The sequence below is a fragment of the Falco biarmicus genome, chromosome 4, assembly GCF_023638135.1.
Source record: "Falco biarmicus isolate bFalBia1 chromosome 4, bFalBia1.pri, whole genome shotgun sequence".
Classification (NCBI taxonomy): Eukaryota; Metazoa; Chordata; class Aves; order Falconiformes; family Falconidae; genus Falco; species Falco biarmicus.
This window is the reverse complement of record NC_079291.1, coordinates 82,865,104-82,879,810: the sequence shown is the minus strand read 5'-3', so window position 1 is coordinate 82,879,810 and position 14,707 is coordinate 82,865,104. Positions and strand designations below refer to the sequence as shown.

Genomic DNA, 14,707 nt, shown 5'->3' with positions numbered 1-14,707 from the left:
AAGTGGGTTACAATCTAACTGTAATGAAAAGCTAATCATCAGCCTTCTCCACCCTCTGGGATCCCAGGAGGTTACTGGAGCGGCACACTGCCCCAGTTTCTCCTCCTTATGTATGTGATGATTGATTTGTTTTGTTTTGTTTGGTGTGTTAAGCATGACTCTTGATAAGCTAGTTTGATAGTTGGCTGCTGTGTGTAGTGCCAGCACTTGACAGATGACTTTAGAGGGGGAAAGCAACTTAAGTAGCTTAATAGGATTTAGCTATGTCTACACTGCCCTGCCAGAGCATGTTATAAACCACTTTAGTGTGATTCCTTCTTAAATATAGCAGTGACATTAGTGTAGGCAGAACCTCTAAGAGAACTCTGGGAACTTTCTTGAAAAATCAGGCTCAAGATGCAATTCAGAAGAATTGGTGAATGAATGGATACCTATGCAGGAGCTTGAGGAATCCCACCAGCACTGATCTCGTGAGCTGGATAGAAGAATCTCTGAAGGAGGGCTGTGTGTGTATTAGTTTACCTATAAAGTGCATTGATTTCTAGTGGAAATGATGTGACTGTTTTGGGAAAAGCAGAGCAGCTAATAAAAAAAAAAAATGGACACAGTGGGGCAAATACCTGTTGCTTAACTGATGTAACTGCTATTACAGCAAAATAGCCCTGCATCCCCCTTATTCCCAAAACTTGGTGGTAATGGAAGCTGAAAGTGAGATGTGTTTGTCCTTAAATAGCTGATACAATCCCAGTACTTTAAAGTTTTGTAGGCCAATGGTCCATGACAACTTCCAGCTTTGCAGGCAGACAAGCCCCAAGAGACTTGAACAGCTTTGCTCCGTTGAAAGAAGACAGTTGCCTGTCTTCCCCTGACCTAGTCAAGAAATGGAGAAACTGTGAGAAGAGCTGCTCAGACCTGAAGCTGCGAAGTGGGATGCCCTCTGGACATGGACGTTGTGGCACCATAGTTGACTTGTAACTGCAGGTGTTTTAGTCTACACGCACATCTGCTGTTAGCTGTTTCCCTATTCTCATAAATGGCCTTCAGGAGGTGAATTTAAAAAGTGTATGCTCCCCTTTTTATCAGCGTGACAACTGGGCAGCAGAAGTGGAGGGGGAAGGCTGCGACTGCTTGCCAGAACGCTGCTCTTGAGGGGGAAGCATCTGACTTTACCCTGGCTGCTGAGAGGGCCATCTGCAGCTCGGCACTGCTTAATAGGGAGAGAGCTGTAAAGAAAGCATCTCTCTTCAAATTCTATTTCCCTTCAGTATAGCTGCCGGAGGCCCTGATCCCTTCTCGGCATTTGGCAAGGAGCCTGCGTGAGGCCTTTCTTTGCTTCCCTCGCGCAGGCTGCAGCACCGAGCGGAGAAGTGGTTAATGACGCTCCCAGCTTTGTCAGTGGTGCAGAAACACAGGCTCCAGCTGTGACTGTGGTGGGTCTTGGCTAACTTGGATAGCTTTTTGATCTGCTTCCTCTGTTAGGCTCTCTATGGTATATTTTTTTTTTCCCCTGGGTTTGAAGGTTCTCAATAGTGAATATTGGTTGTCTTTGTCCCTGAAGTTTTTTGAGCTTTTTTTTTTTTTTCTTTAAAGAAAGAAAAGGAAAGACCCCAAAATAAAACCAAGGAAGACTCAATGTGGAAATGCTTCCTGCACATGAATGAGCCTCTTTTAGGGTGAGGAAAATGTACAGCTTTAAATTGAAGGAAGAGATTTTCTCCTTCTTTTTGTGTTTGGTTGCTTTTTTATTTTGGGTTTGTGGGGTTTTTTAACCCTGACTGCAGCAGTCTTCAAAGAGGAAGTTGAGTGAATTTATGGTGAGAAGTGTGGCACTTGTTTGCCTCTGACAGTTAAATGGCATGTTTGCATTGTTTGTGCAAGGAGGTCAGCTCAGGTCCACAGTCAATAGATGGGTCAGAGGTCTGTGTTTCCCCCTTTCCCAGCTTATGGGAGGTATCCCTATGGGATATTGCCCCTTTCTAGTTCTTTGCAGCCTCTCCGCATGACTGACATACTGCATTAAAGCTGACTTCAAATAACAAATTATTTTAAGGAAGTTGTCATATGGACTGCTAGCTGTAGCACAATGGGCTGTGACTTTTTAAAGATGTAGGGCTGTTTGCCTTTGGTTTTGCTCTTTATCCCTTCCAGAGGTCAGCTGTCAGGGCAGCTAGAACAGTGTAATTTGCTAATGTCATCAAGAGTGCTGTTTCTCTTGCCCTGCCATAGACTTAACATGTGTTGTGAACTACACCAAGTTTTTGCTGTGTAAACAGCATTTTGGCCTGCTTCAGTTGTGTAGACAAATGCCAATGAAGCTGAATGGGGTAAGTATCAATGGAAAAGCAGTGTCCCATTTATTGTTGTCATTTTCTTGTTTTTCCAAACTTCTCGCTCTTGAGTCAGAAGATTGACTTGAGGTTGCACACTGAGCACAAACTGGACATGATCTCCATGTTAAAGCACCAGCCTAGCCTATTCCCATCACTACTGTATAAAACCAGAAGCCCAATTACAGCAACTTACTTTCCTGTCCATTCAGTGATAATAGAAGCAGGTTATGAAGCCATTTGTGGTGGGTTTGTTATCTTGGCCAGAAAGTATCTCTTCCTAATTAATTTTTTTTTTTGGCATTTGAAGGCATCTGAGTTAAAGTGTATGCTAGAGCTTCTTGCTGTAGCTTAAACCTTTTCCTAATTAGCTGCTGTTTAGGAAAAGACCTCTTCATAGTGCTGATAATATGCAACAAGTTACAAATGTTAGCAGGCACCTTAAGGTCCCTTTCAAGGCTAATCTTAGTAACAATTTAATGTTGGAGTTTCCATGCCAATTTGGACTCTCTCTCAAGTCATTCTGCATTGCTTGTGGTTCAGTGCAGCAAATGTTATCCTTGAGTTCTTAGTGTGCAGCACTAGATGCATGGCACAGAAAACTCCTAAGACATAAATGTGGTTAAAATGGTGCCTGCAGAGATGTTGCCATTGAGAATTTTCTGGGCAAGATGTCATTCTGCAAACGAATTGGGTACAACCCCACTGGCCCAGTGATGATCATGTTTTCTGTGTTTGTCTTATCTCTTGGGTTTCCTCATACTGTCTGTGTTCCTCTGTGGTACAGTTCAGGATGCTCTTGTAGTCCTTCTGATAGTACTAATTCCTTGTTTCTGGGTATAGCTGACTTTAAGTGTTTAATGTTCTTTGCAGATCAGGGTCTTGCCATAAATTATTGTTCTACCCTGAACAGTCTCCTTAAAAATGAGCTTGGTCAGTATGAGTAGACATTGGAGTACGTTATTTACACGTAGGGCTTGGGAACAAAGGTAAAGTTGCTGCTTCTGTTAGTCTTGTTGTTGTATTTCTCCCCAAAGTGAATGAGCTTCCCTACCTGTTTGGGCATGCCTAAGCAGATCCTGGTTACGGTCCCGTCAGAATTACTTGGCGGCAGAAGGTTGCAGTGAGTCACGAAGGGAATGGGGTGCCATGCACAGTCCTGTAGTGAAAACCCATGAAAGGCAGCATGCCCTAGCTTTCCAGAATCACTCCAGTCCAAGTGTGATGGTTAAAAATATCTTCTCTTAAATTTCCACATGAAATTAATTTTTTGGAGACAAATCTGGAAACTCAGTGTGGGTTTTTTATCACTTGGGTGGACTGGTTTTGCCTGGGTTAGAGTTAGTTTTCTTCACAGTAGCGAGCGTGGGGCTGTGTTCTGGATTTGTGCTGGAAGCAGTGTTGATAACAGAGGGATGTTTCAGTTCCTGCTGAGCAGGGCTTTCACGGAGCCAAGGGCATTTCTGCTCCTCACCCCACCAGCGAGCAGGCTGGGGGACACGGCCGGTACAGCTGACCCCAGCTGACCCGAGGGATGTCCCAGACCATACGGCACCGTGCTCAGCATATAAAGCTGGGGGAAGAAGAAGGAAGGGGTGGATGTTTGGAGTGATGGCGTTTGCCTTCCCAAGTCACCGTTACACGTGATGGAGCCTGGCTTTCCTGGGGATGGCTGAACACCTGCCTGCCCATGGGAAGTGATGAATTAATTCCTTGGTTTGCTTGTGTGTGTGTGTGGCTTCTGCCTTACTACCAAACTGTCTGTATCTCAGCCCATGAGTTTTCTCACTCTTATTCTTCTGATTCTCTTCCCCACCCCAGTGGAGGGGAGTGAGCGAGTGGCAGTGTGGGGCCAAGTTGCTGGCTTGGGTTAAGCCCTAACATTGGTGTAGACGAGGGGTGGCCCTGCTGAAACTGTTTTCTCTGAGCTGCTTTGATATGCCTGCAAGTCACAAGCTGCATAGAGAAGATGCCAGAAAAACATAGTGAGAGGAAGAATGCTTGTGCTTGCATCCTGTTCAACTAAATGCATATGCTGCTAAAAAATCCAAATAAATCTTTGCCCAGCAAAACTTCTTAACTAATATAAGTGGTATGATACTGTATCACTGAAGACAAACAGCAAGTTCAAAATAATGGTAGAAGCAAGCAGAACTGCATTATCTACAGCAGCCATGCTTATGGAAATACTGCCATCCCTGATGACGGGATGGGATGGGCTAACCCTTTTGATGGATTGATGTACCTTTGGGAAGAGTTTCCACAACTGGGACAAGTTTTAATTTTCTGTTCCACTTTGGGGTGGCTCTGCTTATATCCGCTGCAACCTTCCCCTCTCTTCTCAGTCTCACCTTTATCCCCTTCCAAATAAAAATGATGTGTGGAAGCAGCCTGGCTGCCTGCTAAGGGGGTACTGCATGGTGTATGCAGTTTGTAGTGCCTTCCCTGCCAGACTTTTCCTGCTCTGCACATCAGAGCTGAGGGTTGAGCTCAGTGTCTTCAGACCTTGTAGTGGCTGATCTCTTCCAGCTTGGTTGGCTGGTTTAAGAGGACATGATTAAGAAGCTGCTGTGAGCCTAAATAGGCATTTAATCTTAACCAGTGCCATGTCCTTACCTATCCAGCCCTGGAAATAAGGTTTAGGTCCTGCCAGGGAACGGTAGACTTGTAGATGATGCATGTAATCATCTCTACTGAAAGACCCTATCTTTGTGGAGAACTCTTGAAATGCACAAGAGCAGTACGAATATTTGGGTTTCAAACCATATCTAATAAGAACCAGCAACAGCTAAAGAGCATCTAGCCTGCAATAAAGCACAGGGTTCTTACAGCTGGAGTCCTGAAAGAAAATCCTTGAGGCTGGCGTCCACAGAGTATGCACGGTCAGCATAGGTAGTTTTAATAAAAGATAAATATGCAGCATCCCAGCACTTCGCCTGATAGTGTGTAAGGATAGGCACAGAGGAGAGTGTGTGGGGGTGTCCCCTCTAAATGAAGTGTATTGTCTCCGAGAGCCCATGTTTGTAGGAGGGGGAAGGGAAAAAGGATGGAAATTGGATTAAGTCACTGGGCTTCAGGCCTAAGCATTTCCTGCCTTTTTTTTTTTTTTTTTTTAATACACCAGTACTGCCTAGCTCACATGCTGGGCTGTGCAAACGTGCCCTGGTCCCTGTCTGTGTGCAACAGGCAGCTTGGCAGTGCCACGTCTTGCCTTCAGGGAGTTCCAGGCCAGCAGGAGCATAGCTGAACTCCCACCACAGAGCCGGGGATGGGGAACTGTCGTGGCATGGGAATTTGTTCAGCACTTGGGCTTGAGCCAGGTAACGCAGGCAGGGCTTGCTTATTCTTGAGTTGTAGGAGCACTAAATTCATACTTCCCTTATAGCACGGGGTTTCTTTCCATTATCCAGTTTGCTGGAAAATTGCCTTGCAAGGAGATTGTGTTTTAAGACTTTAATGGATGATACAGCTTTCTAACCAAGGAAATAAAGCTGCTTCTAAAAGACCTCAGGAAGAGGAGCTACTGCTGAGGGGGAATGTGTGAGCTAATCTGTTGTGGGAAAGGAATGTCTTGGTGAAACTCTGCAGATCTGCCACAGGTGAGCTGGGCAAGCTAAGCGTGGACACAAGCAGTGCAGGAGACCCACTGAATTTTTCCAGCTATCCTTTCGGTGCCCTTCACCTCAGTGTTCCAAATATTTATCTGCTTCTTGCCTTTAAACAAAGTTAACTAATGGTCTTAAATTTGTCCAACTGGCAATACTAGAAGGAGTAAAGTTCTAAAGCTGAAGGCTTGTTCCCAGAAGGATTCCTTACACATTTGGCTGTTCTGGGATTTGGGGCAAAGACCTGCATGAACACTGATGCATCTGTGATGGCCGCCTTTTTTTTTCTTTCTTTCTTTCTTTCTTTTTTTTTAATGGAGCCCTGCAAGAGAATTTGCAGAATCCCCAGAAAGGAAATCCGCCTTTTCAGTGAGAATGCTCATTTGACAAGCTGCCAGTTCTGAGCTAAGCCTCATTTAATAAAGATTTAGTCTGTGGGGACCTGTCAGTGGAAACTGAATTTGGTGAGAGTGTCTCATTCTTTTAATCACTGTAGTGCATAGAGGCTTTCAGCCAGCATTATGGAGAAACTAGGGATAAGAACATCCAATTTAGAGGACCCCTTACCTCTGGGAACGTTTCCTTGCTGTGTAAGATGGAGATTGCTGAGTTGGTAACAGCTAAGGGAATAAATGGATTGTTATTTGACTTCAACCCAATAGGACTTCAGTGTTCACTGCTGATTAGCACGGCTTAGATCTGCATTCGTGGGCAGGAAAAAAAAAATCCAACCCAATTGTTAAGCAAATCCTTTCTGCTCAGTGTGTGCCATCTCTCTTTGGTTTGTGATGTGAGATGCTCTGATGAATTCTAGCACCTGCCCCCATGTAACCTGTGGAAGTTGAAGTATGCAGACGTACCTGTGCTACACACCATTTAACCACAGCTCTCCAAACTGGTGGTGATTGTATGGCATGTTGGTCACTGCAATAAAGTGAGTATCAGCAACATTGTGTCTTTTTGGCCACTGCATTGCTGGCTTCTCTGAATTGGACCAAATATAAAAGCAGTGTTGAAAGTACTTAATTACAAAATAAGGGTCAGAATGTTAGTATGGAGGAAACGATGAATCTTTAATCATCCTAGCCTCCTTCTCAGTCATTGCCTGCACAAGGGCACTTGAGAAATTAATCTGAATTAACTGGAACAATAAATTCAAAACAGATTAGTTAAACCACTTTAAATGCACTAAAGTGAATTGAACTACACTGAATTAAGGCCATTCTAGTTAAACTACACTAAAACCCTGTGTGAACACTCATTTGTAATTAAAGTGGCTTTAGTTCACAGCTCTAATACTAATTAACTGTGGGATGCCTTTACCTGTGTAGATAGCTTCTCAGTGTTGAGGAGGCTAGCCTGTTGGTTTAACCAACTTGGCTAAATGGATTTGAGCTGTCTAGTGATGCTAGGATATGTTTCAACTGTAGATCTGTTTTATTTTTATGTCTGCTGTATTGTTTTAAGGTGACTTAAAAAAAAAAAAAAAAAAAAGCATGGCATAATATCTGGCATTTTCTCTTTTTCCAGAAAGGAAAACCAATAGCTAAAAAAAACAAGCTAAAGGCAAAATGTTGGCCTATGTTGCTTGCTCTAGTGTGGACTTGCCCTAAATATATATATATATCTACTGCAACGGTGTGCTTTCTCTGGGAGATGTCTGTACAAGGAGAAGAAATGGTAGAACCTTGTCCCTGTTTCCATGGTGCTCTTCCATGCTGTTGAGGGATCCCTCATGAAGGAGAATACATCTCCGTACCGTGGGAAAACCTCTTCCACAGCATGTTTCCTGCCTAGCCTTGCTCCTCTACTGTGTTGAGTGCAGTAATTGGCCTGGGAAGGCCTGTCCCCCGGGCGGAGGAGATATGGATGATTTAGTGCTGAGATCAGCAGCGGTTTCCACATCCTTCCCCCACGTTATGTTTGCCAATACGCAGTTGGCTTCATTCCCTACCAAAGCCTGCATCCTTCTGTGGAGTCTGTGGGATGGAAGGCATCCTGAGACACTTGAGCATCTCAACAGCCACCAAGTACAGCATTTTTCAGAATTGAAAATCAAGTCTCTGAACACACAGTAAGTTCAGAACAAGTTGAGGGGGTCATGTCACCAATGTTTAAAAAAAAAAAAAAATCAGTTTGGTAGGACATAGTTACGCATCATCTATAAGTATGTAGGCTTCCTAAAGATGTCGTGAAGTCTGGGGGGAAAAAAAAAAATGGTGTAGGAAGTAGTGTAGGCATGATGCTATCCCACAGCAGTTTCTCTTCTTGCTAAGATGACTTCCGTCCTTCATGGAATAAATAGATGAGTGCTCCTTTGGCAGCAGCCCAGTTTGCTTCATTTGTTCTTCTGGGTGAACGTTTTTCTCTTCCCACACTCCTTTAACCTCTTCTCTCTGTTTTATTATCACAATCTCAAGTCGCTGCATGGAAATCCAGAAGGAACACTAGTTGCAGATTCAGTGGAAAGCTTAACTTTTGGCAAAAGTTAACTTTGAGGTAAAACTACATACAGTTCTCAGTCTGGCAAAGATTAAGGCAGCTGTGTTGTTGCAATGCTCAAAAGCTGTAGCTATTTTGTCCTGTGGGTTAGAATTACAAAGTTTTAAGGTGAAATACCTTATAAAACTATTGGTGGAAGATTAAAAGCAAAACTGATGCTTTTCAGGAACCACCTGAGTGCCTCAGCTTTGCTCTCAAATTTCTTAATGAGGTTTTAGTAGATTTTCTAACTATAGTAAAATAGCAGTACTGTCCAGAAATCGCTATCATCTATTCCATGCAAAGAGCTGCTCACTATGCCATGCTGCTGTTAGTACAGTTAAGGTCTAAAGAATGTGGTAATTGGAAGTTGGATAGGTTGAGCTGGGTAAAACTTGTACTTCATAAATACATGGATTATTTTGAGCCCATGTGTATTCGGAATGAACTTCATAAAATTCTTCTGCTGCCAGGACTTCTTGTACCAAGTAACCTTTGTGGTAGAGGGGGCACGGTAGTGTGAGGAAGGGTCCCCAAGCCAACACTCCTCTCTACAGCTGAGTGACAAACAAAGAGCACTTAAGGCAGTGCTAAGCCTTGACACTTACTGTGAATGCAACCTGGTGTTTACCTTCCACATGAGTGTTGTGGCTGGTTGTTTACCTCCTGCATTACTGTGTCATGGCTTTTTTTTTTTTTAGGCTTTCCCTTCTAAGGAAATAGACTCAAATGTATCTTACATATCCCTTTTTTTTCATGTTCTTATGTAGATAGCTTCTCTTTGTGGCTGCTGGGATGGAATGGAGTATACACACATCCCTTAAGTGCAGTTTCAGCACCTAAAATTAGCCTTCCAGGACCGCGGTCCACAGATGCATTCAGTGAACTATGATGTGGATCACAGTTTGGAACTTGCAAGCTGAAAGTGGCTGTATCCTTTGTATAGACATTTTTCATCCAGTAGACAAGGCTGTATGTTGGTTTAATTGATCCACAGTAATGTAAGGTGTGGTCTCAGAGACCAAGGGGTTTTGCTAACTGTAGGCTGATCTATGGGTGTATCATTAGGTATAGTATCAGCACCTATGGGTGCCCTCATACTATGTGGAAGCACTAACCAGTCCCTGGGTATTTTTCCAGGGGATGCTTTTGCCATTCACAGTGTTTCTTACTGTGGTGGTGCCTCTCTCTGTGCATGGGGACCTCTGTGTTTTCTGCCCCTTTTTTGCTGCCTTATTCCCAGCAAGAGAGTAAATACCATGAATTCTGGCAACCATGCTAGAGTTGAGAAAGTCTATTAACACTGTAGCAGGCTGTCGAACACCGTCCCTGTACAAGACTGAATGTATTCAGGTTTCATGGAGCCTTTCCAAGCTAGCAATGTTGCGTGTGGTTACTTCATTGTGTACTGCTATTAACTTTTATTTTGAAAGTGCTTCCTAACACTGTAGCTTTGTCTCCTGCCAGTCTGGCTGATACCACTTGGATTTACACTCATTTTCAGGGACTGGTCTGTCTCTACTTCTGCCATTAGCGTCAGCATGATGGTAAAATGTTGCTCCTCCAAGTTGTCCCCATTTTCCTGTAAGGGCAGTTCATGCATCATTTGCTATAAAGGTTCTGATAGCTCAGCAAATGTTCGAAGATGAAGTGATGCTCTTCTGTGGCAAAAGGCCCAGTGCATAGTTTTACATTTACTTGGGATAACGTGGGCTTGGATAACAGAGTCTCAGATTTACTGTTGCAGAATGGAGTGTCTGAGGATTTATCCAACCTCAGCCCCCTTTTTTCCTAAATACTGTCGTTTAATCCTGACAAGCAGGCACCGGCATATCTTTGGTTGTGACCAGGCTTTCACTGCCAGCCAGTCTCTGGGTCCTAAACTGACTCATCAGTCAGCAAGATTAATAACTGCTCTGCTGGATGATTTCACTTGTTGTCATGGCACGTATCCATTAATGGAAAACAAATATTCTCTGGAAAATGAAACACAGATCATGGTGTAGTGGCCAGCCAAGTCCCTTTGGCCAGATGCATAAATTAAAGCATAAATGAAGTGTCCCTTCAAAATGAGAACTTCAGGTTGCTTGCTGCGTGGCAGTCTTTTAATTATTTTTTTTTCTTTTTAGTATTTCTTTTTTTTTCCTTTTAATGGAGGCTGTTCCCTTACATCTGGAGCTGCAGTGTGAATTTTTGCTGATGAAGAGTTGCTGGGAGGATGTTTTCAGCTGAGTTCGTCTTTCCAGCAGTAATGCCTTTTAGCTTGTGCAGGAAGGTTTGAGGGTGTGAAAAAAGAAGTGCAGGAAAGCTTTGCATTACAGCAGCCTGACATGTTTAAAAAATAAAGAATATCCCCGAGGAGCTTTGGTATGCCAATGTGTTAAATTAGCATTGAGTGCTCATACATGGCAAGGCTTCAGAAGTGGGAGAACGTGGGGCTGCGAACGCAGCTTCCCTCTCGATGGCCCCTTTTTGCTCAGGAACTCGAATAGTGTGCACACCATCTGGCGTAATCATGGGAAAGGGGGATAGGGCTTTTTCCCTTCCACCTCCACTCTTTTCTGTTCAAGATCCCACAGTTTGCGTTCTACAGTGGGACAGAGTTTCTGCTGGTTAGTTTGGGAAAGTGGCACCTGTAAGCTCCCCCCATCCCAGTGGGCTTGATGGGCTTTGGGTGGGTTTCTTAAGGCTGGGAAAGCAAACAGTACGTGGCTACGTGGAGTATCTCTGATGCAGCAGTTAGGTTTAACTGGTGTGGATCTCGTTATGTATGGCTGATGGGACCTACAGCCTGCACGCACTGACGGTTCTTGGCCGGAAAGTATGTTGTACGGCTCGTATGGTTTGCCAGGATAATAACTCAGCAGGGAGTACCTGTGGAGCAGAGCTGGGGCAAAGAAGGGGAAGGAGAGCCTATGAAGAGCAAGTTACTACCAGACCCTGTTAGAAACAGTCTAACAGTTAGAGTTTTGTGTAGAATTTTGCTTTAATTGCAGCGTTCTTTGTTTTATTTCTTTGACCAGGAGGAGGTGGTTGTTTCAATCGGGAGGAAGTGTATAAATGTTCTGTAAGAAATTTCTGTGTGGGGAAAGAAGAGATACTGATTTTAAAAAACCCAAACCTTTGGTTTAGGTTTGGTGATACAGATCTATGTCTGTCTTCCCAATATTGGGGCAGCAGTAGGTGCCTTAGGTGCTTTCCAGGTAATTGAGTAATTTCTAATAAGTTGACATTTGTCACCGCTACCAAGGATTTATGAAAAAAAGCTTATGGATGAAATAATGTCCTTGTTCTATTCACATGGGGAAGTGTGGCTGGGTTTGGTGTTAGAGTGGATTTAAATTATTTTTTTACTTTAACAAAATTGTTTTGCATGGGTTTTTTTTATTTCACCTAGGATTATCTGAATAAAAAAAAAAATTGGAATGGAATTAAACACTGCTTCCTTTCCTCCTGGGAACATCTGAGTAGAAATAAGTACAACACAGTAATTCAGCTTAAAGCCAGTATGTCTGTAGCATCCACGTTTGTTGTACCTATATATGTGGATGGTATATGGAGGGGTTTAGAATTTATTCTAGGTCTACCTTGAACAGAAGCATTGCATGGGGATTTGGTTTTTTAAAATCAATCTCACGCACGTATAATAAATTCCACCCCCTTTCAAACCCACTCATGCACTTGGATTTCTAATGAATAAGCCTGCATATTTATTCATGAAGATTAAAGAACTGTACAGATAGAGGCAGCTGGCTGAACTTTTTTTTTTTTCCCTTTAAATCTGCTGACCTCCGCTCAGGAGTAAAGAGGAAGCCCTTTCTGATTCACTTAGGCTATTTGCAGACTGGGATGAACAAAATGGCTTGGCTGTTTATTGCTTAGGTGCAGAACATGGTTTCATAGAGTGTGATCCAGAGGGGAGAAAATGGGGCTAAAAATCTCCTGATTGCATTTTAAAAATATACAAAACAACTTGCTTTCAAGGTGTGCTTTCAGAAGTGCTGTCTTACTGCAGAGCCCTCAAACATCTGGGCCCCGATTCCCATCCCCTGCTGTGGCTGTGCCGTGGCCAGATGTGATGCCCATCTCTGTTTTCCACAGGCCCTGTTGCTGTTGGGTGGCGTCGCACTCTCCTGCCTTGCTCTGGACCTGCTTTTTCTCTTGTTCTACTCATTTTGGCTGTGTTGCCGCCATCGGAAGAGTGAAGAGCATCTAAATGCTGACTGCTGCTGTACAGCATGGTGTGTCATCATCGCAACCCTGGTGTGCAGGTATGGTCAATGCCTGAAAGATCTTCCTTCTTGTTTGGGATGGTGTTTTCGTACCTGGTATGCTGTGTCTGTAGTTAATGAATGTTGGCAGTAATCCCTCTTTCCAGTTGGTATGTTTTAAACATCTGTAATGGATTTTCTTACTTCCTACAACTTGCTGAACTGCCTCATGGTTTGATCCATGTGAAGAGTTACTGTCCTCCCCTTTGGTACTTTGCAAGTGGTAAATCAAGGACACTTGGGAGCTTATCGCTGAAATAGGATGGATACAGTTGAAATATTTATCAGGTTTAGACAGTTTTCATAAAATGTGGTGTCCAAAAAGAATGAATACGTGGGAGGGTAGATTAGGAAGAAAGAGGCACAGATGATTCTTTGGGGTTTGGAAGTATTGGTATTTGACGGGAGTGGGTATTGAGATTTTGCACTCTGTGGAAGTCACTGCTGCGTTTCATTATCTGTATTAATATGCCATCACCAAAGTGTGCTAGTAATGGTGCTAGTGTTGGCAACACTTCATGTTTTGACTGAGCAATAGAAGCTTTTGGAGGTGAGGTGAAAAGGGTTGCTGAAAACCAAGAAAAATTTACATTTTGTTTTTCTGGCGTTTGGGTTTGGTTTGGTTTTTGTTGTCAACACAAATGAGGATCATCTTTCCTAGAAAGTTAACGATGGGGCATCTGAAAGCAGTGACATGTTTGCAGACTTCTGGAAGGAGCCTTAGACTTAGTTTGGTTTGACTTGGGCAGAATGAATACTCTGTACTCTACAGATGTGTGCCCAGAGGTTGAGCACTGTGTGTCTTACGATTCCAAGCATTGTCTACTCTTGCCCAAGACTCCAGATGGGTATTAGTTGCCTCTCTGCAGGGCTGGGAGCAGTCCCCTATTCAGAGAGGAGAAAACAATGAGACAGCTGTGGTTTTGCAGCATCTTGTGGTTCACTTTTCATATCAACGGATGGTAGGTGGTGGATCTGGTGTGTGATCTGTTTGGAAGCATGTTTTGTGCCGGCAAGGCTGAGCTGTTCAAGGGCTGGATCGTGCTACTAATGCGTTTGTGTGTTTGCTCTTTCGTGGCACATACTTAAGAGAATAGAAAACCCCTGACGTACTGGAACAAACGTTGCAGAGCACACATTGTGCTGTGAGTTTAGCAGCTGGGGATGGAACTGCCTGTAGAGGCAGGGGCTCAGTGTTGAGGAGAGCTAGTGCACTAGCCAGTATTGACATCTTGGCAGGGAGCTCTTCTGCTTTGCTGACTGGAAGTAGGTGCCTGGCATGGGAAAGCAAACCAGAGAACAACTTGCAAGGAAGAAATCTCAGCCTCCTTCATTTTTATTTTTTTTTTTTAAGTGATCTTAAGAGCTTCAGCTGCATCCCTTCCAATTCACTGATAGTGCTGTGGTCCTAACCCTTTCTTACAGAAGCTCTAGCTGATGCTATTTATAGGTGCTGCTTCTGCAGGCTCTTGTTAGCTATTGTTATGCAGCATATGTGTCCACGACAGCTGCTGCAGGATGTGGTAGCCGTGTTTGGTTTTAATTGTAGAAAGGGTGAGAAGGAGGTATTTCGCACATTTCTCAGAGCATGTGAGAGACAATTTAAAGTTGGAAGGTCAGCATATAAATTCTGGTAAACTTGATGCGACTCCCAGTCAAGTCTGCAAGCTGGAAAACCTATCAGGCTCCCTCAAAATGGGAGCCACTGGTTCTCATCCTTGGTGTACTGATTGTTTTTGCAAGTATTAAATGCAGGAGTATCCTTAAAACTAATATTCTACCTGAATCTACAGTGATACCGGATGAATGTTTGTGGGATTTTTAAGTTTTAAATTTCCACTCTGAAGTCAGCGTGCTTGAGCAATAGCAGGTGGTTGCCGTCCGTTGTGAGTGAAAGAGCTGCCCTAGTGCTGCTGCTCTCCTGCAAAGCTGAGGTCTATTTTCTGCCCTTCTTAACAGCAGCTGGATGTGACAGTGCACTCTGACTGGTGCCTCTTGGTGTTCTGTGCTCAGCATCTGGCTG

At 43.6% G+C, this 14,707-nt stretch overlaps 1 protein-coding gene across 3 annotated transcripts in view; it reads left to right on the top strand.

Moving 5' to 3' along the window:
- TTYH3 (tweety family member 3) overlaps positions 1–14,707 on the top strand; it is a 74,702-nt gene that overhangs the window by 27,600 nt on the left and 32,395 nt on the right. For all 3 annotated transcript variants that reach the window (XM_056335153.1, XM_056335150.1, XM_056335152.1), the window contains exon 2: positions 12,515–12,684. In XM_056335153.1, the coding sequence (XP_056191128.1) occupies positions 12,515–12,684 (170 nt within the window). The remainder of the gene's footprint in view (positions 1–12,514; positions 12,685–14,707) is intronic.